We start from the raw sequence: 25582 nt of genomic DNA, 5'->3' as shown, positions 1-25582 counted from the left end.
ATGTGCCAAGGTCGGAGGGGAATGTGATTTTGCTTGTTAGTTTCATGGATACCTTCTAAACCCTTTAAAACATTGAGACAGATGGCATGTGGCCCCACAGGTGTGAGGAGCGGGCCTGCCTTTGTTCTTCATTTTCCCACAGCCTAGGACAGCGCCTCGAGCTGCACAGGTGCTCAAGGAGTGTGTTTGGCGTGGATGCATCTCATGGTGGCCACCACCTCCCCGTGTGCACCCACCTGCCGTCCCGGAGCACCATCTGTTTCTCGAATGCTTGGAAGAAAATTAAGCCAGGGCGAGGCCGACTACGAAAAAGGGGGACTTTATTCAGTCTCTGGAGCAGCACGCCCCGCCTGCCCGCGCACAGCCGCTCCGCAAGGGTCCACTCAGTTCGGGGCCAAGACTGTCTGGCACTAGAAACACACTGAAAACATCAACTCGCTTCCCTTTTTTTTTCCTTTTTTTTTTTTTTTCTTTTTTGGTACAAAATGATACAAACAACAATACAAAATAGTTGTGCTGTTGACGATTACAAAAAAAGGTGGAACATTTGTCTAACCTCGCGATGCTCAGATTTGCAGGTGTGAGTACATCATACTTCAGTATCTTTCCCCAAAACAACTGTGGTCATGCGGGCTGCTGCACATTTTGTCCATTTTCAAAAAGAAACATGCAAAAAAAAAAAAAAAAAAAAAACCAGAATGAGAAAAGGAGAGAAAAGTAAAACACGTTCCAATTGTACAGAGAGGTGGTCCCCTGCTGGGCCTGTTGCGAGGTGCTGTCCCTCCTACGGACCCACGGCGCCGTAAGCTGGATCACGTGTGTCTGCGAGATTTTGTGTTGATTCTTTTGGTGTTATTCCTTTGAGCACTGACAGAAATTGAGACTTCCCCTCGCCCGGCTTTTTGCTTTGGAGAGAACAGAATTCTCATCTCAGTGGACTGTGTGTGTCAGCTGGTGCTCACGCTAGGGAAACTGAGGCATCTCTGAGCGCCTGACAGTTGGACATTGCTCTGACACGTTGGTGGCGGGAGGCCTAGCATTTTGGATGTGCTGAAAGACACTAGAAAGAGAAACCTGCTGGGCCAGAAACGGGGGCTGCCCAGGCCCTGAAGAGCACTGTGGTCCTGGGCTGGGGGCTGCCTGCTGACCAAGGCCAGTCGTTCCTGCCACTCCCACTTGCAGCACAGGTTTCTCCTGTTTGCAGAACAAAAATTCCCTAAAGGAACCAAACCATGTCCTGGCACCCGGCCAGCATTGGTCTCCCGGCTTCCAGCAGGGGTCCCCTGGTTACAGACAGTCGTATCTACAAGCTAAGGAAGAGCGACGTTCGACACTGATTGTATGCTTAGCTAATGCTAACTCAAGTTCAGAGGTGGAGCTGGGAAGCTGCGGGAACCCCATCTTTCTCTGGCCCCCAGGGGCTCACCGGGGTGGGGGTAAAGGGGAGGTTGTCCAGCTGTCTGGAAAGAGGGATGGGCACGGGAAGCCCTGCGAATGTCCCTCCAGCTGGCACTGCAGCTTCAGCCTGCGTGATTTGGGCAAAATGAACGGGGGGCTTGGCAGTGACAAGAGGCTGTGGGAGAGGAGGGGAGCTGGTGGGAGGTGCCACCAACATCACCCAGCCCTCCTGGGTAGCGCGGCGGTGCTGGCGGGACTGGGGTCGCCTGGTGCTGGGTCCTGGGAACTCCAGCCCAGGGTTCAGGAAACCCAAGGAGGCCTCAAAATTTCAGAGAAAGGAGTTCGTGCTGCCCTGGCTCCCGGGTCATAGTCATACTTAGAACAATCCACACACACTCCTCGGGACTGGAGGACAGACGTCCCCAAACAGCAGCGATTTCCAGTCCTTCCACGAGCCGCCCAGCTGTCCCTCCAGTGGCCATGCCCCAGACACTCAGGAGCATTCTTGTTTGCATAGCACAGCTCAGAACTGGGGGACCCTGGTGCAGCCCAGCCGGCTGCCCCTTGACCTCTGTTGGTCCATCTCCTGGACTGGCTGTCTGCAGAGGGGGGCACCCAGCACATGGCACAGTGAACTCCGCCCTCCCTGGGCAGCCATGGGAGGGTTGGAACGGACAGAGCTGGAGACTGGGACCCCCGCTCGACTCTGAAGGCTGCGCAGGGGTGGCTGTGAGTTTGGTTTGGGTAAGGACCCTGACGTCCAACGGGAATGTGCTGTGAGCCTGGCACAGATGTGTGCACTCAAGGCCAAAGCTGTTCAGAAAAGGCGTGACCTTAGCCATGGGGAAGAGCCACAGGCTGAGGGGGGGCCGGGGTCCCCGGTAGAGCTCATGCTGCCCCCACAGGCACCCCGAGACACTCTCTGACCCCAGTGGCAGGTGCAGGGCGGGGCTCCGGGAGGCCTCCCAGTCCTTCCCCAGTGCTGGCACCGCCCTACCCGACACCAGGTCCTGCCCAGGACCCCTGGCACCTCCTTCCTTGGGAAGCCAGTTGTCACTGGCCTGGGAGAGACAGAAAGCTGACAAGCACGAGGCTTCCCCACATGGGGCCTGCCTCCCGCCCCAGCCCGAGGTGCCCAGACACAGCCGTGCCAGAGGGAGAATGCACCCTCTGAGTTTTCTCATGCAGTGAACACAGGCAGCCGAGCGCTCTCCCGGGGGTCCCGGGACACAGCCCCTCTTACTGTCTTGCAGGACTCATTCCTTCCCCCCGTTTGGCTTGAGTCAACCCAGCCCTGGAGATGCAGTGCCAGCCTCGAGGACAGCAGCAAGGCCAGACCCGCCGCTGCCTGCCCCTGACATGGGCCCATAGGAGAGGGGAGGCACCGTCTGCAGTGTGCAGAGGCATCTGTGCGACAGGTGGACACAGCAAGACGGGGCCTCCCGCCACCCACACAGGCCCACAAGCATCTGGCAGGAATCAGAAGCACACAGGCTGGGGACGGGGAGGCTGCGCAGGCTGCTGGGTGTGGTTCTGGTCACCATGCCCACCCGTAACTGCCCTCTCCCACTGCCAGGGAGGGTCCTTGGTTCCTGCCATCTGCACAGCCCCCCGGATGGTTAGAGCTGTCAAGAGTGTCCTGGGGTTTGAAGCGATGCATGTTGCGGGGCCTTTGATGGCGCCTCATGCGGTCTGGTCACCAGGTTGGAGGGCTGGAGCCAGCCTGGTGACCAGACCGCTGGCTGGTTTGGAAAACTCACTCTTCTGGACCAAAGGCAGAGAGGATCTGGTGGCACTCGGGGTGACAGGTGGCCCTGATGGAGGCCTGGGTTGACTGAGGGTGGAGCCCTGGGGGCAGCCAGGGGCAGAGATGGGGAACACCCAGGATGAACCCTGTTCCCCTCCAGCCCCCGGCCTGAGCTCCTCACAGCATCCGGGAGAGGGTGGGAAGCAGCCACAAAGCCGGGGGTCGTCTGAGCCACACCGGCCCCAGGGCTTTCTGCTGCGGGGGCTGAAGGCTAAGCCTCCCGGCTGGCCTTGAATCCCAAGAGACCCAAGAGATGCCCCGTGCCCACACCCCCCCGCCGACTGTGTACAGCAAAGGCTGCTGGGATTTGAATCCCACTCTGTTTTCAAACAAGTCACCCACTTTCTTTTTCTTAATAAAAGACCAAAATAAAAATGAAAGAAAGAAAGAAAGACACAGTCTCCCCCATTTCTGAATGATGCCTTCAGAGCTGGGACTAGCTGGGAAGAGGCCGCTCGGGACAGGAAGGTGGGGACGGTCTGTCAGCTTTAGTCACTCCTGAGTTTGAGGGAATCTGATACATGTACCAAAAGGCACTTTCTTTTTTTTTTTCTTTTTTTCTTTTCTTTTCTTTTCTTTCTTTTTTTTTTTTTTTTAAAAACAGTGCTTCTGTTCTAGGAAATTCAAGTGAAGACAGAGTGCCTCTTGCTGTCCTTCAGTGCCAGCTGGTGCGGTGCTGGGCAGCGGCCGTGTGCAGGGCGCCGTGGGGTGGGTGCTCATGCTAGACAGCTCAACGTGGGGGTGGGGGCCTTCTAACAGCACTAAGGACACGTCTGCAGGGAGAGTCAGGAAGACCGGCCGCCTCTGCTCAGTCCTGCTCCTCCGGCGTCCGAGTGCGGCTCTCACTTCGGGTGCGAAGACGCAAGGTCAGTCAATCCTCTTCACCGCCTCCATACATGTCCGCCAGCTTCTTGAATCTGGGCCCCCAATCGTTGAGGTAATCGTAGTCTTGGTCCCCGGAACTGGATGAGTTCAGGGAGCTGACGGAGCCTGCGGTGGAGCCGCTCCCCTCGTAGTCGAAGACCAGCAGGGAGTCATAGGGGGGTGCCGTGGGGTCGTTGTCGGCAGCCCGGAGTCCCTGGAGGCCACAGACACAGGGTTAGAGTGCAGGGTGCACTGTCTCAGCCCCAGGATCTGATGGAACGGAAAGCGGGGCCCAGAAGAAGAGGTGGGGAGTTGCATACAGTAGGTGTCCAATAAGTGCTCTCTGCATTTAACTGAAGGGCATTTCTGAATAGGAAAGGGCATTTGTGAAGATGGAGCGTGGGAGTGTTGGAGGGGCAAACTCAAATCCAGCAGCGGCCTGTGGGCAGGGGAGGCGGAGCGTTGGGTAGGGCCTGTGGCTGGAGTTCAGCTCCTCCCAACCCGAGGGCAGGTGAGGGGGGGGTGGGGGGGGGGGGGGGGGGGGGGTGTGGAGGAGGCTGAACACGGCCCTGCGTGTTGATTCTTTGCCTGGCTCACAGGTAGAAATCCTCGTCCTTGGAAAGAGAGCCGGAGGGAGGTGATTTGCCCAGGCCACCCAGCTGGAGGGGCAGGGCTGGCCTGGAACCCAGGTCTGAGCTGCCTCCTCCCCACGGCGGCTACTGGCACTGTGGAGACTGTGGAGACGGCTGCTGTTTGTGTGATAGTAGAATTTTAGTTTTAGAGGAGACACCTTGCCCAGGACCCCCACTGCTGAGGGGCACACACCTCGTTGATGAAGTCACCGATGTCGCCTGGGTGTGGCACCATGGGCCTGACCGGGTACTGGGGCTCGGCACCCACCGGCCGCTCATCCACGCGACGCACGCCGGGGGCTTTGCTTGGCACGTGCCCCATGGCTTCCGGCTGCTGCAGCTGGCTGAGGTCGTAGTCCTGGGGGAGGGAGCTGGGAGGAGTCGGGGCAGCACAAGAATCTGCCGAGCCCCTCTTCCGCCCTGCATCCTGTTCTGTGACCTGGGCCACAGATGCGCCCGCTGCCCTGTGGCCTGGTCTCCAAGCATCCCTCAGAACCATGCTGTCCCCTGCTGTGCCCTCCACAATGACCCACTTCCTCGCCCTTCACCCCAATCCCTTGAGCAGGGATGGGGGCTGTGCCTGGCTGTGTTCCATGGCCTGGGGCTCTCCCCAAGTGAGCACCACCACGCTGCTTACTGACCGCGTGCCCCGTGTGCTCAGGTGGCCAGGAGCTGGGTCTCCGCAAGGCACGTTCCTCGCACTCGTTATGGTCGTGTTGTGGGTGGGGAGGGGTCTGAACTTTAGATGGGTTTAAGGACTTGCCCCGATTCCCTGAACGGCCAAGGGCAGACCCAGATTCCAACCAGCAGCTCTCACAGTCTACCCTCCCGGGCCACCGCCCCGGTCACTCGACAGACCCCGCACACAGCAGCAATCAGGTGAGTGGGCGTCGGTATCCGTGGCCAACCCAGAGCCCCCTCCCCTCCAGGGCATGGGGCAGCACTGGGCTGGGGCTGGCAGTGGGAGGGAGGAAGGCGAGAGGATGGGAGGGGTCCCAGGATGCCCTGTGGGGGATGCAGGTGCAGTGTGCACAGCTCAGCCCAGGCTAGACATGCAAACGTGGGCAGGGCGGTAGCACTAGGAAACTGCTCCCCTGCCTGGTGCCCTCACTGGTGAAAAGGTTGAGATGTTTTACTGTTAAAACCCGAGGGCGAGCCCTGCTGAGACTGGCACACGTGAGAGCTGTCTCCTGTGGGGAGGCAGAGGCGGGCCGTGGTCTCACCTGGTCCTCCTCGCCGCCACCTTCCTCGTCATACTTAAGGATGTTGTCACGGACGTCGTCCTCGGGGTCAATGAGCAGCTGCTTGGTGTGGCGCTCCTTCTCCCGCCGCTTCATCCACATGACAAACAGCAGGACCATGGCTGCGGGAGAGGGCCGCCCGTGAGCATGGTGTGTGGGTGTGCCGCATGTGCGCACATGCATACTTCTCTTTGCCATGTGTCTGTGTGGGCATGTGCATGCAGGTGGCACACAAGCATGACTCTGTGCCCGTGTTGCTTGCACACCTGTATTGCACACGCACATGTGTCTCTGCACATGCAGGCCTGGGTGTGCAAGGACACATCTGTGCACACGTGCGGCCCACGTGCGTGTGCATTTGTGGATGTAGATGTTTCATGCATGTCTGTGTAACCATGCATACATGTATCTGCAGGAATATGTGTATGAAGGCTTGCACATGCGTGTGCCTGTGCGAGCATGTAGATCTGTGTATGTGTGTGCTCGTGTGTTCGTGTGTGTATATGCACACAGAAGTCTGCACGGGTCTGTGTGTGCATGTCTCTGCATGTCTTCATGTGTACTTTGTGTGTCTGTGTATGCTCATGGGGTGTGAGTGCATGCATGTGTTCATGTGCATAGTGCATGTGTGCCCACGTGTCTCTGCGTGTGTGCCCACGTTGTCTGTGTGTGTGTGCATGAGTTTCCAAGGCAGAGCCGCACTGGCTCAGGCCCTCTACCCAGCTCACTGCCTGGGCACTGGGCTACATTTTGAGACACTGATTTATATACTCGCCCTCGTCTTGCACTCCCCTTTTGAGGAGGCAGCCAGCTCAGGGCACCCCTCACCGCCTGGGGGCAGGAGGACATGGGAGGCTGAGGGGTGCACCCCCAAGTCTTTCTGAGCCCCTCTTCTGAGCAGCAGGACGGGAGACGGCTTTGGCAAAGGAGGTGGAAGTGAGGTTTTAGGCACACAGTGTCTTGGCAGGAATCACTGAGAGAGGGAGACGGACTGCCCCATATTGAAAGAGGCTCTGCCCTGGGAGGGGGCAGGGGAGGAGAGGGGCCCAGAGAGGGGATCCAGGGATCCTGCTTCCTGAGGGCCCTTGGGGCAGGGTCAGTCCGGGGCTTTGCCGGACAGAAGGGCAGCCCCACCCAGTACCAAGGGGTCACTCAGAGGGGCTCTTTCCACCACCCAAAGGAATTGGGGTACAGGCTTAGAAGTTCAGGTGCCTGTGGAAACTGAAGAGAGGTAAAGCCCCCTTGTGGGGTGGATGGAGGGGACCCTCTCCCCAAGCTGAACTGGCCTCCCCCTGCCTTCTGAGGTCCGTGTCCAGGCCTGGCTCCCCTGAACAGCCTCGCTCACTGTGGACCTCTGGCTGCCTCTGCTGCAGGAAAAGCCTGGTGCGCCCATCTGCAAGCCTGGCAATGCACCAGGCATGGGCTCCAGGAGCAGGTCGCGCGGCCCGTGCCCCCAGTAAATGTCTGCACGAACCACTCCACTGCATCCTCCTGAAGCCTCCCATCCCCTCCCACATCACAGATGTAACAACTGAGGCCCAGAAGTCACAGGTGTGCTCTTAGGTACTGCAGAGGGTGAGCCCGGAGGCGGGAGGGGTGGCGACCCCCAGTCAGGAGGGCTGTTTTTTGCCAACCTGATTAATTGGCTGTGGCTGCCTGAGTGCCGTGAGGAGGATTCTGAAGCTGAGCGGAGGCTTGGGAGGAGCTCTGTGGGTACTGCTGGCATCCCTCCTGCCTGTGCAGGGTGAGGTGACAGCTGGAGGATACTTCCTGACCTGGCCCAGATCGTGGAGAGGGAAGTGCAGGCGGAGGGAGGAACCACCTGCTGCAGGTGCAGCTCGGTGAGAACCTGGAACCTGGAGCCTGGCTCTAGTCTTGGCTCAACGGAAGCTTCGAAGGGATCAGCTCCACTCTCATAGCTGGCAGCCCCGGCTCATCCAGGCAGACAAGATGAGCGAGGGTTGAGAGAAGGAGTGTGGAGGAGGGGAGGCCACTCCGGGTGCCCCCATTCACCCCACCAGGGCTGAGGTGCCCACGAATGGACAGAAGCCGGGCAGCAGGCGGATCTGCTGCTGACCCTGGCCCCGGCCCCGCTGCGGCTGCCCTCCACTGCGAGTGGCCCAGGTCTCCCGCCCGGGCCAGGCACCCGGCTGAATCAGGTCTCACAGCCCTGCCCACAGAGGGCCCTCTGGCTGGGCCTGGCCCCTGTGTCTTCAGAGCAGGGGACATCGGTGAGGACGTCCCCACCTTTGCTACGGAGACACCTCCCAACCTCTGTGGGGCTCTTTCCACTCCTGATCATACAAAGAAGCCCATGACACTGAGCGGCTTTCAAAACAAGCCTCAGAATTAAAAACCGGCTTTTCAAGGGGTGATAGGTCTGGAAAGGGGAAAAAAGCAGAGTCCTCATAACTCAGACGTCCTGTGGACAGGGCTCACGTTGGTCCCTGGGGTCTTAAGTCAGCCACAGGCCAGGTCTGCAGGAGGGGCCTGGCACCTGCTTCAGCCTGTTCTGGATGTGGTTGGGGGACCCTCTGGTTTGGGTGTGAACTGGGGAGGTGGTGACCGAACCCTTCCCCGCCCTGCCTCCCACTGGGATCCCTGGGCTATCACAGACCAGGGCGACTGTCCATGAGGGATGATGGGAAGAGGGACCTCTGGGGTCATTTTCAAGCACCTCCCCTGGCACCCCCCCAGCCCTCAGGCCTGCTGGGGAACCCATGTGATTCTGGGAAACTCAGGAAACTACTAGAGCATATGGTCTGGGCAGAGCCAATGAGAACACTCCATTCCTTGGCTGGTGATTGGCTCCAAGGTGTGCATGTGACCCAAACCCGTCCAATCAGAGAGTGTCCTGGGACTTTGGATGGGAATGCTAACAAGCAGGGCTGACCTTCCCTCTGCTAAGTCCACGTGGGAACTGCCCATAGGCATCGCAGGTCCTGGAGGCAACAGTTTCAGGACACAGGGGCTCTGGGAGGCAGAGTGGAGCCATGGAAATGGGCCAGGCCATGGGAGATGCCTGGGCCAGCTTGCACCTCCAGACTTGAGAGTAATGGGAGGCTCCAATTCCCCATTGTCATGTGGACCAGTTCAGCTGCGTTTCTGAAGGGCTCCTGACAGATAAGGCTGAGAGATGCAGGCTGAGGGTGAAACCCAGGCCCCACTCTGCCCACCATCCCTGGGACAGGGCACTCATATCTGCAATGCCCCCACCCACCCTGGTGCTCAGCCACACTCACTCAGCAGGATGAGGATGCAGATGAGGATGGCCACGATGGCGCCGGTGCCCAGACCAGCCGCTGCCACTGCACCAATGGTGGTGCAGTCCCCGTTGTCGTCACATGGACACACCTTGACTTTGATGATGGATGTGTTGGACAGGGGAGGGTTTCCAGAGTCTGTGACGATGATGGGGACATCATACATCCCGGCCTCCAGGTACAGGATGCGCAAGCTGAGTTGGGCATAGTCACCTGGTGCAAAGGAACAGTAAACGTTCAGCCAGAGCCTGGCCCTCCCTTCCAAGCAAGACGTCCAGAGGAAAAGACTAAGTCCAATGGCATGGAAATCTGAAATATCTGCCTGGTTACCACACATACATACACCTGTGCTACATCATTAAGTTAAAAGACATTGGAGGTCAGGTGTGGTGGCTCACGCCTGTAATCTCAGCACTTTAGGAGGCTGAGGTGGGCAGATCACTTGAGGTCAGGAGTTCATGACCAGCCTGATCAACATGGCAAAACCTCGTCTCTAGTAAAAGATACAAAAATTAGCCTGGCGTGTGGTACGAGCCTGTGATCTCAGCTACTTGGGAGGCTGAGGTGGGAGAATTGCTTGAACCTGGGAGGTGGAGGTTGCAGAGCTGAGATTGTGCCACTGCACTCCTGCCTGGGCAACAGAGTGAGTCTCTGTCTTAAAAAAAAAAAGACATTGGAGACACAACCAAAAAGCAATTGCAACATGTGGGATGAAGAAATAATTTCCTGAATATATAAAGAGTTTTACCAAATCAATAAAAAGAAACTCCCCAAAGAAAACATAGGCAAAGTCATTGAATAGACAATTCACAGAAGAAACAAAAATGGCCAATAAATATCTTTAAAAAATTTCCACTGGTAGTCAAGATATACAAATGGAAATAATGACTTTGGCCTAAAGGTGGCAGAATACAGTATTATTTTAAAACAATAATGTTCAGTGTTGGTAGGGTTTGAGAAAACAGGCACTCTCCCGATGGAAGTAGACATGTCTAGAGAACATTTTCACCATAGTGCCAGAACTTGAGAATTTTGATATCCTTTTATAACACAAATCCATATCCAAGGAAGTATTCTAAGGAAACGTATCGGTCAGGGTCCAGTCAATTGATAACTGGCACAGGAAGTTGTCATGGATGTACACGGGCAGAGCTGCAAGGATGTTCATGGCTGGGCTCATTAAAGCAGCAAGAAATTGGGAATGACTTGGTGGCCTCCTCAGGGCCAGGTGAAGAAGGCTGAGCAGCTGAAGCATGGCCAGTGTCCCCAGCCTTGGCGGGACAGTCCTATTGGAGGGCCGTCACCCACCTCTGGTGTTCACTCTTCCAAGGCCAGCTGGGTCTCCCAGGGGCGTGCACCCCAGGCTGGTCTGACCCTCCCCGTGGCCTAAGGTGAGCTCACCGTTTAGGCGGGTGATGGTCCAGTTCTTCCGCACAGCCGCCGGGACAAAGGGCAGCTCGAAGACGTAGGGGCCGATGTTGGGGTCGACGTCGGCGTCAGCTGCTGTGATGTTGATGGCGTTCAGGTTGGGCTTCTCGCAGATCTGTGCCTCCTTGGGCAGCAGCTCAGGGGCATTGTCGTTGATGTCAATGAGATAGATCTGGAAGGTTCCGGTGCCGCTGGCCGGGGGTATCCCTGCGGAACAGACACAGGTCACCACGCGGGCCACTCCTGGTTCTCCACGACCAACCCACAGCTCCACACAGGACACGCACACAACCGCACGCAACATACACAGGGACCCATCTACAGCCCCCAGCTGGACACGGCCGGCCGCCCCTCAACACAGCTGCACAGGGACTGACCCACAGCCCAGCCATGGCTCCTGACACCCTGCCACATGCCATGGGCAGCCACACCACTGAGTATGACATCTCAACAGACGCTGCAGAGCACACGGCCACACCCACACCCGCAGCTGCACACACGCACACAGCCACGGTGTGCAGCATCTCAACAGACATCCCAGAGCACACGGCCACGCCCACACCCGCAGCTGCACACACGCGCACAGCGGGGTGCGGCATTCGCGTGGAGCCCTCGCCACATGCCCTCCACCAATGCACAGTTAAACTCAGAGCCACTGAGGTCACAGCCACGCACTGGGGACTCACTCCCACTGGGGAGCCAGGGAGGGATTCTGAGGGTGCTGGGCTCTGCACTGGCCCCTGAGGGCTGGGACCCACCCACCACATCTTGCCCTCGTCTGGGACTTAGGGCAAAACCTTTCCTTGCCTCCTGGAGTTTTGCTGGCCTCACCCAGCAGAGCCCCAGGGTGCTGGAAACCCTGAGCCCATGATCGCGTGGAAGAACTGATGCCTGTGGAAGTGTCTGTGAGAAAGGCAGGTGCGGCCGCTCCCAATGAGCTTTGATGGAGGCTCCCTCCTGGCCCGGCAGGAAGTCTCCTTGGAGGGCCCGATGACCTCTGGCCTCAGCATGGAGGGAGGTGCTCTGCTGACCTCTGGCCTCAGCATGGAGGGAGGTGTTCTGCTGACCTCTGGCCTCAGCATGGAGGGAGGTGCTCTGCTGAGCCCCCAGAGCTCCTCAGGGGCCGTCCCTGTCCCTGGGGCCTTCACATGCTCAGCCCCTCCTCAGCCCAGGCTGGCAGTGCTGATGGATGCAGGCCAGGCGGCAGGAATCTGGGGACAGAGAGATGCCCTGTCTGCTCTTCAGGCTGGCAGGCGGCGGCAGCAGTGGCAGCTTCTGACTGTGGCTTTGCCCCTGATGGCAGCTCCTGACCTGACATTAACAACCACGTGTCTTGACTGAGGCAGGCGAAGCATGTAAAAATATATCCCACAGGATGTCCCTTGAATCTTCTCGAAGCTGCATCAAAACACATTTAAGGGGACGCAGGGCAACGCTACCTTTGAAAACTGCTTTGAGATGTCGCTGAGGGCACAGCCCGTGATTGGAGAAACACAGACAGGTTCTGTTAACTGGAGGGCTCCTACTCCGGCCTGCACACCCAGGCTCACTCACATGGCGTCTGCCACATGCAACGGATGCTCCGTCCAGTTACGGTCTCACAATCTCTTTCCTTCTTTCTTCTTTTGTTTTCTTTTTGACAGAGTCTCACTCTATTGCCCAGGCTGGAGTTCAATGGCGCCATCTTGGCTCACTGCAACCTCCGCCTCCCGGGTTCAAGTGATTCTCCTGCCTCAGCCTCCTGAATAGCTGAGATTACAGGCATGCACCACCACGCCTGGCTAATTTTTGTATTTTCTTAGTAGAGACGGGGGTATCACCACATTGGCCAGGCTGGTCTTGAACTCCTGACCTCATGATCCACCTGCCTCGGCCTCTCAAAGTGCTAGGATTACAGGTGTGAGCCACTGGGCCCAGCCCCGGCTCACAATCACTTTCTAATTTAACCTCAGGGCTTGAGCTGCGGCAGAAGGGCCGTCAAGGGGAGACGCTTCCCCTGACCAGGGCCCTGGGCTCACAGCGGGGGAGGCGGCGATGGCTGGGGATGCTGGCAGGGAGGTGACCACATCCTGTTTTCACCTGCTGTGGGACGAGCGTTTGCGCAGTGACGACCCTTGCCCATGAGGCTTCATGCACAGCCGTTCCAAGAGCCCAGCAGGTACGGCGCCGCCTCGGGGCCTTTGCACACACCGTTTCCCGGCCTTGTGACCCTCCTCTGCCACCCCACCTCCCCCTGCTTGCTCCTCTGGTTCCACAGCTCTTGGTCCCAAGGTCAGCTCCTCAGGGCGGAGCCCCTGGTCACTGCCTCCCAGCCACCTGTTTTGTTTTCTCCCAGCTCTTCTTGTTGCCTGAATCATCTGTGTGACTGGTTTCTCTCAGGTCTCCCTGGGGCAGACGCTGCTGAGTCATCCCCAATATCCATTTTCTGCTTCCTTTTAATAAAATAATCGGAGTCCTACATTTTGTCTGGGGTCATCACTGTCCACCTAGAAGACCCCATTTCCCAGCATCCCTTGCAGCTGGGGTGGCAGCATCAGTAAGTTCTGGGCTTTGTGAGCTGTGGGTGGAGGACTCGCATGGGGCTTTCTGAAAGTCCTTAGTAGAGCAGGTGTGTGCCTGTGCCCGCCCCACAAGGCCTTCTGTTTGCCAGAACGTGGCTGTGATGGCTGGAGCTCCAGCAGCCATTCTGGACCATGCCATGGCACAGTCAGGGAGCCCCGGGTCTGGGATCTGCCCCTGGGTTGCCTGCCTCCAGGCTTCTTGGACGTGAGAGAAAAAAAAGCCTCAATCATGCTGCAGTTTCCTCCATCGGTATTCACTGACCTGGGTTCCAGCTGACACACTCGGGCTGTCAGCCACGCCAGGGCAGGGCGTCGCTGTGTGCTGCTCACCGATGAGCAGCTGCAGGCATTCGGCCGGTACTCAGCGAACAGCAGGCCGGGCAGTCATCACGGCCACAGCACACAGGAGCCGGTGCTGCCCGAGCCAGGCGCTTCCTCAGTGCTCTGGTGACTCAGACTCGTTTGATTCTCAGGGGTACTAAGATTCCCCCAACTTGGCAGAGGAGGAAACTGAGGCACAGAGAGGTCAGGTCTTTTCCCACTGGTAAGCGATGGTACCGGACTGATCTTCGGTTTTAGAATCTCTGCTCCCACCCACCCTGCCTCCATGCCTCTGAGAGCGTGCGACCCGTGGGGGGCTCGGCCGGCTCGCGGGGTTACTGCAGCTCCAGGAAGGGGTGGCCACTCCTTGAGATGCCAGCTCACGTCCCTCAGAAAGCCCCGCGTGCTCTCAAACCTTCTTCCTGCTGCCTCTGCACAGCCCATCCTCGCCCTCCCATCCAGGCTCCTGAGGTCGTCTGCCGTGCCGCCTGCTCTGGAACCTCGCCGCTGCCCTCTGGACTCCCAGGGTCCTGGAGGGTCTCATGCTTCCTGTTGTGACTGAGGGCCACAGGGGTCTGCGCTGTGGGTGGTCAGAGCCACGAGGGTGGCACCCCAGGGGCTGCTGACCGGTGGGGCTGGGCCTTCCCCACAGGACGGGGTCTGTGGCAAGGGCTGCCGGCTAAAAGCATTTGAAAACTGTGGACCTGGTTCCAATGCCTCAGTTTACAGGCAGCAAAACTGAGATGCAGTTCAGGCTGCAGAGTACAGCAAGGACAAGGCTGGGATGACCAGTGCCCTGATGTCCCTGGAGCCTGTGGGTGTGTGACGTTGGGGGGATGGACGGGGCGCACCTTCGAGCAAGCAAGTGAATGCCGGGGAGGGGCGGAATCAATGGCTGACATGGGAATGGGTGGAGGTGGAGCATGGCCTGGGGGCCTGAGATGATGCAACCCTGATCACCGCTGTCTGCGCATGGCCTGGGCCCTGAGGTGATGCAACCCTGATCACCGCTGTCTGCGCAGACGTCCCCTCAGCCCCTCCGGGTGACCCTCTGGATGCCTGCTGCCCTCTCGGGGCCTGGCCAGCGCCCTCCCTCGCCCACAGAACCAGGACATGGGAAGGCTGCTGAGACAGCTGCCTCCTGGGGGAGGGACACACCATTGTCAGCTGCCAGGAAGGTGGCCTCGTAGACGTTGTTTTTGGTGTAGAGGGACTCGCGGTCCAGCACTGCCGCTGTGGTGATCTGGCCGTTGGTGGCATTGATGTGCAGCCAGTTCGCTGGGTCCGACAGCTTTGAGTATCTGTGGAGATCACAAGTGCGGGGGGAGGTAAGGCTGGGGTGGGCGGGGCCGCCCTGGATCCCAGGCCTCCGTGGCCCCCGTCGGGCAGCTGCACTGGCCACACCTCCAGGGCCTGGGCCTGGGCCAGTATCTCCGTCTCATTGGAGACCCCCAGGCCTTGTCCTCCTCTAGGGCTTCCCCTCCACCTTGGACTGCCCCCTCCACATCACAGGAGAGGCCTGTGGCCTACGGGCACCGAGCTCATCCAGTAGTGGGTGGTCTCAACTCAGAAGGACCCGGTGGGCAGATGCCCTCATCGTCCCCATCGAACAGACAAGGACGCTGAGGAACAGAAAGGGCAGGAGGTTGCTGAGTCTCAGGGCTATGAGAGCGCAGCCAGGATGGGGCCGGCCTGCATCTGGACAGTGCTGAATGTGCAAGCGCCGGTCACAACACTCATGATTGGTCAGGGGCTGCATCTGGCTATCCAGGACTAAGGGCTGCTGCTCCCTCCTGGAAGGACGCCTCAGGTTGGGGATGCCCCCGACCACACATCTGGGGGAATTCTGGGCTGTGGGTTTCATGGGGTATGACCCTTCTGTGTGGAACCCGGGAAGCTGCAGGCAGGGATGAGGCGTGTCCTGTGGACCTACCTCACAGCCTGCTGCATGAACCGGTCAGGGTCCACAGCTGAAAACGTGGTCAGCACGGTGCCAGGGGGCACGCCCTCCTCCAGGCGGATCAGCTTGTGGTTTGAGGGGAAGTAGGGAGCCTCATTGATGTCCATGACGGAGATGGTCACCCCTGCCGTGGACTGGAAGGACATCTGGATCCCGCTGGCCAGGGGCGCCTGGTTGGACACCATCACCGTGAGCATGAAGGCTCTGTTGAGCTCGTAGTCGACTGCCTGGAACAACAGATCGGGGCTGGGAGTGACCTGGCACAGCTTCCGGGGGCCTGGGTATGGGGGGACACGCGGGAAGGTTGGTGTCCACCCCTCTCTGAACCATGTCCAGCTCTTCTCTGCTCTGCTTTTTAGCCTGGAGGCCCCAAAGGGTCCCATCTCCCAGGCCCCCTTGTCTTCTGGTTCCTGCTGGGTTTGGCTGATGGCAGGAGAGAGGGAGGGGGTCTAGGCCTCCCAGCCCCTGTCCCATGCTGTGCTGAGGCAGAAGCTGGGCTCCTCCTGGGGTACTGCAGCCCCTCTTCCTGGCCTGGTAACCCCGTCCCTACCTTCCTCCTTTGAGCCTAGTGTGGAGAAGGCTCCTGATGTTGGCCAGGGGGGCCTCATCAGGTGCAGGGGGTCAAATGGTGGCCCCCAAAAGACATGTCCGCCTGGGACCTGTGAATGGGCCCTTATTTGGAAATAGGGTCTTTGTACATGTAAGTTAAAGACAGAGGCCCTCATAAGAGACAGGCAGGGCTGGGTGCGGTCATGCATGCCTATGATCCCAGGGCCTTGGGATGCTAAGGTGTGAGGATCGCTTGAGCCCAGGAGTTTGAGGCTGTGGTGCACTGTGATCGCACTGTGATTGCACTCTAGCCTGGGTGACAGAGCGAGGCTCTCCAAAATTTCAAAACAGAGAGAAAAGGAGAGGGATATTTGAGACACACAGGTGCAGGGAGGAGCCATGTGGCAACAGAGGTGCAGTCTGGAGTGAGGCAGCTACAGGCCAAGAAACAGAAGAGAGGCAGGCAGCGGGTTCTCGTCTAGAACCTCCTAAGTGAGACAGTTCCTGCGGCACCTTGAATTTATGTCGCTGACACCCAGAGCTGGGACAGAAGACAGTTCTATTGTTGTAACCCACCTGGTTTGTGGTAATTTGTTACCGCAGCCCCAGGCACCACCATGCCAGGTCTGCAGCTCCCATCACTGCTGCACTTGGCCCCTGCATCCACACAATTCTGTGGTGCCCTTCTGGTGCACCGGGAGCCAGGCTGATAAACGCTACAGCTGCAGTTCTGCAGTGATGCTGTATTATCAGAAAAGCTTCGCTCAAGCCTTTCCTACACATTTTGGGGAGGGAGGGAAGTTACATGGAAAGAGCTTGGGGCCCTGAGACATTCAGTGGCAAAGCTTGCAACAGTCTCACTAGAAAAAAACACAACACAATGTGTTGCAATTGCATTAAAAATTCTGCTTAGATATGTGCAAAGTAACATATGCATCAGAATATTCATTGTGTAGTATACGCAGAGACAATATGCTGGAAACGACCCAAACATCCATCAGCAATGGTTGGCTGCACGGCCTGCAGTACATCTGCACGGGGAGACACTTGCAGCTGCAAAGAGGAATGAGAACAACCTCTGTGTGCTGAACAGGAGAGGTTTCCAGGATCTACTGGTGGGCAAAAAAGCAATCCACATAGTGTGCACCTTTTGTGCAAAACGGGGAGAAAAATACTATTTGTATACGTATTTGCTCATGTTTGCAGAAAGAAACATGAGGATAAACCAAAAACTAATGAAAATGATCATCATTATTAGAGAGGAGGAATGGGGTCAAAGTCAGAGCTGGGAGTATGAGTTTGTGAGTTTGCTATCTATTTCTTATCATATAGCTTTGATTTCTTTTTCGACAGAGTCTTCCTCCATTGCCCAGGCTGGAGAGCAGTGGCATGATCTCGGCTCACTGCAACCTCTGCCTCCTGGGTTCAAGTGATTCTTCTGTCTCAGCCTCCCCAGTAGCTGGGATTACAGGTGCCCGCCACCATGCCCGGCTAATTTTTATATTTTTAGTATAGACGAGGTTTCACTATGTTGGCCAGGCTGGTCTTGAACTTCTGACCTCAGGTGATCCACCTGCCTTGGCCTCCCAAAGTGCTGGGATGACAGGCATGGGCCACTGCGCTCTGTCCAAAATGTGCTTTTGAGGGTGATGCATTCTGACAGATTTAGATGTGGAGGATCATGAGGTCTGGTAATTAAAAAAAGTACTCCCGCAAAAAGTGCAGATTGCTGTGCAGCAGCGTGCCCATCACTGTGAGATTTACATGATGCCATGCTTCCACGCAATCACTGTGACACCACGCTTCCACGCAATCACGACACGTTTCCACGCAATCACTGTGACACCATGCTTCCACGCAATCACCGCGACACCACACTTCCATGCAATCACCATGACACCACGTTTCCATGCAATCACCACGACACCATGTTTCCACACAATCACCGTGGTACCACGTTTCCATGCAATTACCGTGATACTACGTTTCCACGCAGACACCATGCTTCCACGCAATCACCGTGATACCACGTTTCCATGCAGTCACCATGATACCACGTTTCCACGCAGACACGTTTCCACACAAACACCGCGGCACCACGTTTCCACGCAATCACCATGATACCACGTTTCCATGCAGACACCACGCTTCCATGCAATCACGACACCACGTTTCCACACAATCACCGTGATACATTTCCACACAATTACCGTGATACTACGTTTCCACGCAGACACCACGCTTCCACGCAATCACCGTGATACCACGTTTCCATGCAGTCACCATACCACTTTTCCACGCAGACACCACATTTCCATACAAACACCGCGACACCATGTTTCCACGCAATCACCGTGATACCACGTTTCCATGCAGACACCACGCTTCCACACAATCACCATGATACCACGCTTCCACGCAATCACTGTGACACACTTCCATGCAATCACGACACCATGCTTCCACACAATCACCGTGACACACTTCCATGCAATCACGACACCACGCTTCCACGCAATCACCGTGACACACTTCCATGCAATCACGACACCATGATTCCACACAATCACGATACCATGCTTCCATGCAATCACGACATGCTTCCACACAATCACCATGACACAACACTTCCATGCAATCACCACGACACCACACTTCCACGCAATCATGACACGGTTCCACACAATCATCATGCCACAGTGCTTCCAGGCAATCACGTCGGTTCCTCCTACTTCTAGGAATGCCTGGAAACCTTCCCGATAAGCAGTGTAAGACATTTCCACTTAGAGAGGAACTTATCTGCTAGAGAGGAACTTATCTGCTGGAGACATCAATCAGCTTTCCCCAAGAAGCAGGAAGGCACCATGTCCCCCACTGATGTGACCTCCCCATGTTCCCGCCCCTCGTGAGCTGCCTGCAGGCAGGAAGACCAGGCACTATCCACAGTGGAGCGGAAAAGGCCAGTTTGTGGCTTTGGAGCTTCATAAGCTGAGGGCCACAGGAGAGACACGAAGGAACCTGGGGTGTTCCACCCACGAGGTGCTGTCGCTCTGAACCCCACTCGCCATGCTTAGGGCCGGCAGTGAAGCACCTGAGGCTGAACAGACCCAACCCTGCCCCTTCTCTGGGGTCACCACAGCCTCTCAGCATCTGATCTTTCCAAGCAGGAACAACCACATAATCTGGTATGTCACACTCAGGACTTCTCAGCACTGCTACGGAATAAAATATTTCAGTACAAAAAGAAGAAATTTAAAAATCACATCAATAAGGCCAGGTGCAGTGGCTCATGCCTGTAATCCCAACACTTTGGGAAGCTGAGGCAGGAGGATAGCTTGAGCCCAGGAGTTCGAGAGCAGGCTGGTCAACATAGTGAGATACCATCTCTCCAAAAAAAAAAAAAAAAGAAAGAAAGAAATTAGTTGGGCGTGGTGGCACACACCTATAGTCCCAGCTACTCAGGAGGCTGAAGTAGGAAGACTGCTTGAGCCTGGGAGGTCAAGGTTGCAGTGAGCAGTGATCGCATCACTGCACTTCAGCCAGGGCAACAGAGTAAGACCTCGACTCAAAAAATAAAATTGCCTAAATAATAGTATTGGATGAGCATGGAAGGAAAACTGAGACGGTCGCTCCTGGAAGCCCATGACTGCCTCCAGGAGGGTCTGCAGGGAGGGACAGAGATCACAGTTCTGGTCCTGGGTCCCCACTGTCCCTGCACTGCCCCTGGGGGTGACATGCAGTCACCGCGACACCATGCTTAGGTGAGCCCTCATCCTCCCCAGGGGTGTCCATCTGAAGGAAGGGGTGATCCCTGCAAGCCTCCCTGAGTCCAGAGTGAGATGCCTCGTGGCTCCATGATGCACATTGTCACCTCTCACTGCTTTGGTGCATGACCCCACCCTGACTCTGCCACCCCTGGGGCAGGGGCTGTGCCCTGTACCTCTGCCTCCCCAGCACCCAGCACAGCGCCAGTGTGGGTCATCTGTACCCCATGGGTGCCTGGGGGATAGAGGGGGTGGGCACCCCCTTGTTCACCACCATTGCCCAGGAACATCTGGGGGTTGTGTGTGCCACACAGGGGTCTTGCACCTGCAGCTGTCACCCTGCAGGACCTTCCATGGCCCAAGCTGACTGCAAGTCTGATGGCACGCCTGATCCAGAATAACCCAGCACCCTCCTCTGAAAGGTTCTTCCAGGGGTCTCAGGTTCCTCCAGGTCTGACCTTGGTTCCTCTGTCTCTGGACTCCAGATGCCTCCAAGCTCCCAGCGCCTGCCTGCACCCACATCGTGTTGGGGTCCTCCCCAGAGCTGACCACGCCAATGCCAGCAGCTGCTCCCCCAGGCCCTCCAGGAGTTGGCTGGGACGGGGCCACTCGTGGGGCTGGACTGTTTCATCACGTCGTGGTGGCGCTATGAACAAGCCCCTGAGGGAAGTGGTCTTTCTCCCATATTTATTGGCTCATGTTCCTGGGACACGGAATAACGCTGCATGTCATGTGTTAAAAAATCTTGTCACCAGTCTGAGCAAGGAGGACTTCCAGAGAGACGATTATGGCCAATAAAAGCCCACAGGAAGATAAAGTAAAACACATTTGTAATGGATAAATCAATAGGTAATTTGCTCTAGCAGTTTCAATTAGCATGGCTGGATCTACTTGCTGAGGCTCAGCATGGCTGCCGCCCACACGTGGCCATGACCCTTCACTCAGAGGTGAGCAGCTGGGTGTGTGCCTGAGCAGCAGCTCCAGCACCAGCTGGGCGGAGTGGGCGGGGCCAGGCAGGGACACACCAGGACGTCTGTCCTGCTCCCCTCTGATGGGAGACCCAGGGGCTTCCATTCAAAGTCTCACTCTGTGCCCCTGTCGTGGGGAGGAGTTGCCTGAACTGAGGGCACCAGGACCCCATCACTGACCTGCTCTCCCCCAAATTCCCACCTGCTCTCCCCGGAATTCTTGCCACCTGTGAGCCTCCCACAGGAAGGCCACCCCTGTCGCTGCCCAAAGGGAAGTGGCAGAGGCCGGTTCTTGGCTTTTGAGCTTTAAAACTGAAGGCCACGGGTGAGACAAGAAAGAACCTGGGATGAGCCTGGGCCTGGGCCTTGCTCCTTTGAGATGAAATTTCACAGCTGGAGGAGGGAGACAAGAGGCTGTGCTGGGCCCTGAGGAGGGTGTGATGGAAACAGATGGCTTATTTGGGTTTGGGGACCTGTGAGCAAAGAAGCTGTGTGTCCACCTCAGGTACAGCCTGGGAGGTGGCAAGGCTCATTCCTCACCCCCCGCTGGTATGGCTAGGGAGATGGAATTGGGAGTGTGGGGCAGGACAGATCTGGATGACCAGCCTGAGATGCCTGTGGACTTTTTTTGACAGTGGCCAAGCTGGACCCCAGAAGTGAGGGATGATGCAGCCAGGATTTGGGTGACTGGTGACTGAGGACCAAGGTGACCAGACACTTCTGATAGTTGCCCAGGAGTGCTCTCCTCCCCTGCACAGGGCACTGTATCAGCCCAGAGCATGGACACAACTGTGGGAAAAGGGAGGCAGAAGAGATGCCAGTCTACCACTTACCACCACCTGGGGGGACCCGGCTAAAAACAGAAGCTAAGTCGGTTTAGAGAAGGAAAGAGCACACTGCTGCGTTGCTGGATTTGGGGCTTCCAGTATGTACCTGCCCATAAACTATTTCAGTGATTCCTCCTCACCATCCCCTCTGCAGACTATAAACTACTGGAGGGCGGGAGCAGTGACCTGGTCAGGTCTGCAGTGTACATACATGATATGGTGCCTGCTCTTCTGAGGGACTCCATGAATGGAATTAAAGTAACCTTCATGCTCTGGGGAACTAAGCAGGGAGAATGATCAGGAGCCTCTCCCCAGCTCAGGATGACAGTGACAATGATGACAATGAGGATGATGATGATGACAACGATAATGGTTATGATGATGGCAGCAGCTAATACCACTGATTCAGTCCTTACCTTGTGCCAGGCACTGTGCCAAATCTTTTATATCCAGGGTCTATTTCAATGTGAGTCATAAGTCTCTGGGCATAAGCCCCACAATTGGTCTCATTTTATGTTTGAGGTAACTGAGGCACAGAGAGATTAAGTGGCTGGTCCATGCCAGGGGTAAGTGAGCAAAGAGCTAGCATGGGAATCTAAGAACAGATGCCCTCAAGACACTGGACGTCTCCTGTGGGCTGGGCCGAGAGGTTCCTGTACTGACCTTCTGCCTCCTGCACCACCCGCCACTCCCCAACCCCTCCCCTCCACCCCGCTCCCCTGCTCTGAAAGGGAATGCCTGAAAAGATGATGTCTCTACCAATGAACGCAAAACCGATTTTGGAAATGTTTTCTAAGATGAAGCATCCCCAGACTAAATATGCACCTTAAACAGACTCTAAATGGAAACTTCAGAGAAAAGCACTACAGGGAGTAAAAACAAAGATGGAAGAAGAAGGAAGAAGTGTGGCTCTCCTGTTGAATGCTGCCTAGGACACAATGACCCGTGACTCTGGGGACAGTGTGGCTGTGAGTCTGTGCTCGAGACTGGAGCTCCTCAAATTTTTTTTTTTTTTTTTTGAGACAGAGTCGCGCTCTGTTGCCTGGACTGGAGTGCAGTGGCCGGATCTCAGCTCACTGCAAGCTCCGCCTCCCGGGTTTACGCCATTCTCCTGCCTCAGCCTCCCGAGTAGCTGGGACTACAGGCGCCCACCACCTCGCCCGGCTAGTTTTTTTTGTATTTTTAGTAGAGATGGGGTTTCACCGTGTTAGCCAGGATGGTCTCGATCTCCTGACCTCGTGATCTGCCCGTCTCGGCCTCCCAAAGTGCTGGGATTACAGGCTTGAGCCACCGCGCCCGGCCGAGCTCCTCAAATTTTACAATTTATTTGAAAATCGACATGCAGTAAGAGTCACTCTAGGAATGCTAACAAGTGTACGGAAGCACGGCCAGCCCCGCGGCCGAGGTGCAGGAGAGTCCCGTCTCCTCACTTCTCTCGTGCTGTGCCTTTGCAGTCCCCCCGCTCCACCTGCCGGCAAACCACTGAAGGGTTGTCCGTCCCCAGTTTTGTCTTTTCCGGGACGTTCTGCAGATGGGGGCATGCAACAGGCCACCTTTTGGTTCTGACTCATCTCACTTAGTGTGACGCATTGGAGACTCATCGCGTGCCACATGGATCTCCCGTTTGTTCCTTTTGACGACTGAGCAGTTTTCCCATTGTAGGACTCTTGGACTTACAGCTGGGAAGAGGCATCATGGGGTCTCAGGGCCCCTGGGCTGGGGACTCAGCTAGGCCAGAGTTTCATGCTGCCTAAGGAGGTCTTGGACCCCTCCTCAAGCCTCCTGTCCCCTCCTCATGGCATTAGGAAGGTTTCAGGCTGGTCAGACGGTACCATCTGGCCATGTCAGGATGCCCTGGAGGAGGACTGGGCTCTGAGCAGACACAGCCCAGCCAGCTCTCAGCGCCAGCTTCAAACCTGTGGAACCTTGTCCTGAACACACACAGACACCTTGGCTCAGACAGGCAGGGCCAGTGAGGAACCTGGATGGTTAACAGATGGCTTTATGGCAGAGGGAGCCGGTTCCAGTCCCAGCTTGTACAGTCCCCGCTGTGTGATCCTGCGTGTGCGCCCCCAGTTATGCCATCTGTGAAACACGACAAGAATAGCAGCTCCTTGGTGGGCGTGAGGACCAAGTGAGATGGGGTGAGGATGGCAGACCTGGGATCGGTGCCCAATCAATGTCACTGTAGCTGATCACGCTGGGGCCTGGCCTGAGGCTCCCTAGCAGTTTCAGGGTGCTGGAGATCTGGGGATGTGCAGAAATAGGGACGGTGCCAGTTCTCTGGGTCATGAAGACTCGAACCAGCTGCGGCCCTTCTGGGCCCTCCCCTGGCCCTGGGCGCCCCTTCCCTCCAGGCACGTGCAGTAGGCGGTGCTGTAGGAATTCGGTTTGCTCCTCCTTGTGCCCAGTGGGGAAGACGGCTGCTGTGAAAAAGGCAAAATGCACCCCAAGTCCCAAATCTGAAAGTCTGCAGATTTTCACATCTGGGTTTCAGCTGGTGGGTGCCAGCCCGCCTGTGGGTGTGGAGCGGCAGCACCTTGGTAGTTTCTGTGGCTCTGGTGGGAGATGCAGGGTATGGAAAGGGCTATGTTTGTTCCCCTGAGCATGGCAGGTCTTCAAGCGTCCCGGGTCTGAGGGATGGGGCCTGCAAGATCTGAGTCAATTCCAGGGTTATTCCGCGGAGGCTGAGCCCGCACCGATCTTCATCAATTCCAGGGTTATTCCGCGGAGGCTGAGCCCGCACCGATCTCCGTCGATTCCAGGGTTATTCCACCGAGGCTGAGCCCGCACCCAGGAAGGAGAAGCGCAAGTCCCAGTGGGATCTGTGTCCTGTGCTTTTCCCAAAGAGGGTTTTGAGGACGTCAATATTTAAAGAGGAAAGAGCAGACGGGAGGGGAAGGAGGAAAGGAAAAAAAGCGGGGTCTGGGTAGGCAATGAGACAGTGACTACATCCTTGCCAGGCTCTGCTCTCTGCTCAGTGGATCCGCATTTCACAGAAGCTGGGGTAGTTGTGTGAAGCCCCAGTTACCTGTGTGGCCACAGAAGGGAGGCAGCACCGTGAGACTCAGTCCCCACGCTCCACTTCCCTTTGGCATAGTGGGTTTGGGGTCCTGAGGTTTTATCTTCCTCTCACAGGCCACTCAATGGCCTCAGTGCCATTGACGACCGGCTGTGGGGGGCAGGAAGCACAGGCGATGGGGAGATCTTAGCTGTGCACGTGGCTCGCAGGCAGTGCTCAGCAACATCCTGAGAACCAGCATTCTGCAGACACGCTTCGGGAAACCCCACTCTCACTATGTAGACAGAGGCCTGACAAGGGGAGGGTGGAGCTGGGCAGGAGACCCCAATGGCTTCGGGACAGGACGTGGCACAAACTCCGTGGAGGGTGGCCCGCTGCCAGGCTGTCACATGGCAGAAGGGCAGTGAATATGGCCGGCCGTGCCCACCTGGCTGCCGTCAGCACCTCCTCTGCTGCCTCCAAAATTCATGGCCCACCCACTTGCCAGCCAGGGCCTTCCTGCTGTGGGGAGACGGCTGCCAAACAGCTGAGCCCCGGGGGAGTCGTTCTCCCAGTGGCCTTCTCAGGCATCCCCAGGAAGAACCCGAAGGGGATGATTCTCCATCTCAAGAATTAGTTCCTGGGGTGGCGGCCCCCAGGCCCTCCTGGGACCCTCAGTCCATGCCCCACAGACTAGTTTGTGCTGTACGCTTGGAACCAGTGGCTCCTCTCTGAAGAACAGAAGAGGGCTCCGTGGGCCTGCCGAGGGCCTGGCCCAGTGCCACGAGGCCCATCCTCTCCCAGGATGCTGGGGATTCCCTGAAGTTGGCTGTGCTCTTCCACCTTCCGTGGCTGTGATGCTCTGCGCAGATAGGGCCAGGCAGGCACGTGACGGCTGAGGCCACCAGCCCCTGGGCTGGACAGGAAGCCACTTTCCCTGGAGTCTTTAGGGGTCGGGCTTTCCCCACCACATCGAGCCAGCCTTCTTCCTTGGTACC

The 25582-nt window shown here is 57.0% G+C and overlaps 1 protein-coding gene and 1 pseudogene across 2 annotated transcripts in view; both read right to left on the bottom strand.

The window, feature by feature from the left end:
* Positions 1-659: 659 nt before the first annotated feature.
* On the bottom strand, positions 660-3704 carry LOC111520523 (annotated as a pseudogene). The gene has a single exon (XR_002724698.1). The product of XR_002724698.1 is annotated as an uncharacterized LOC111520523 (transcript).
* Positions 3705-3772: 68 nt separating this feature from the next.
* CDH4 (cadherin 4) overlaps positions 3773-25582 on the bottom strand; it is a 432089-nt gene continuing 410279 nt past the window's right edge. The window contains exons 9-15 of the mRNA XM_026455132.1: positions 15449-15702; positions 14674-14816; positions 10607-10840; positions 9185-9418; positions 5925-6064; positions 4895-5059; positions 3773-4283 (exon numbers count right to left, since the gene is read on the bottom strand). Of these exons, the coding sequence (XP_026310917.1) occupies positions 4077-4283; positions 4895-5059; positions 5925-6064; positions 9185-9418; positions 10607-10840; positions 14674-14816; positions 15449-15702 (1377 nt within the window). The 3' untranslated portion in view covers positions 3773-4076. The remainder of the gene's footprint in view (positions 4284-4894; positions 5060-5924; positions 6065-9184; positions 9419-10606; positions 10841-14673; positions 14817-15448; positions 15703-25582) is intronic.

The sequence above is a fragment of the Piliocolobus tephrosceles genome, chromosome 20 (assembly GCF_002776525.5).
Source record: "Piliocolobus tephrosceles isolate RC106 chromosome 20, ASM277652v3, whole genome shotgun sequence".
NCBI classification, from domain to species: Eukaryota; Metazoa; Chordata; class Mammalia; order Primates; family Cercopithecidae; genus Piliocolobus; species Piliocolobus tephrosceles.
Note: the sequence above shows the minus strand (reverse complement) of the source record. Positions and strands in the feature narration are given on the sequence as shown.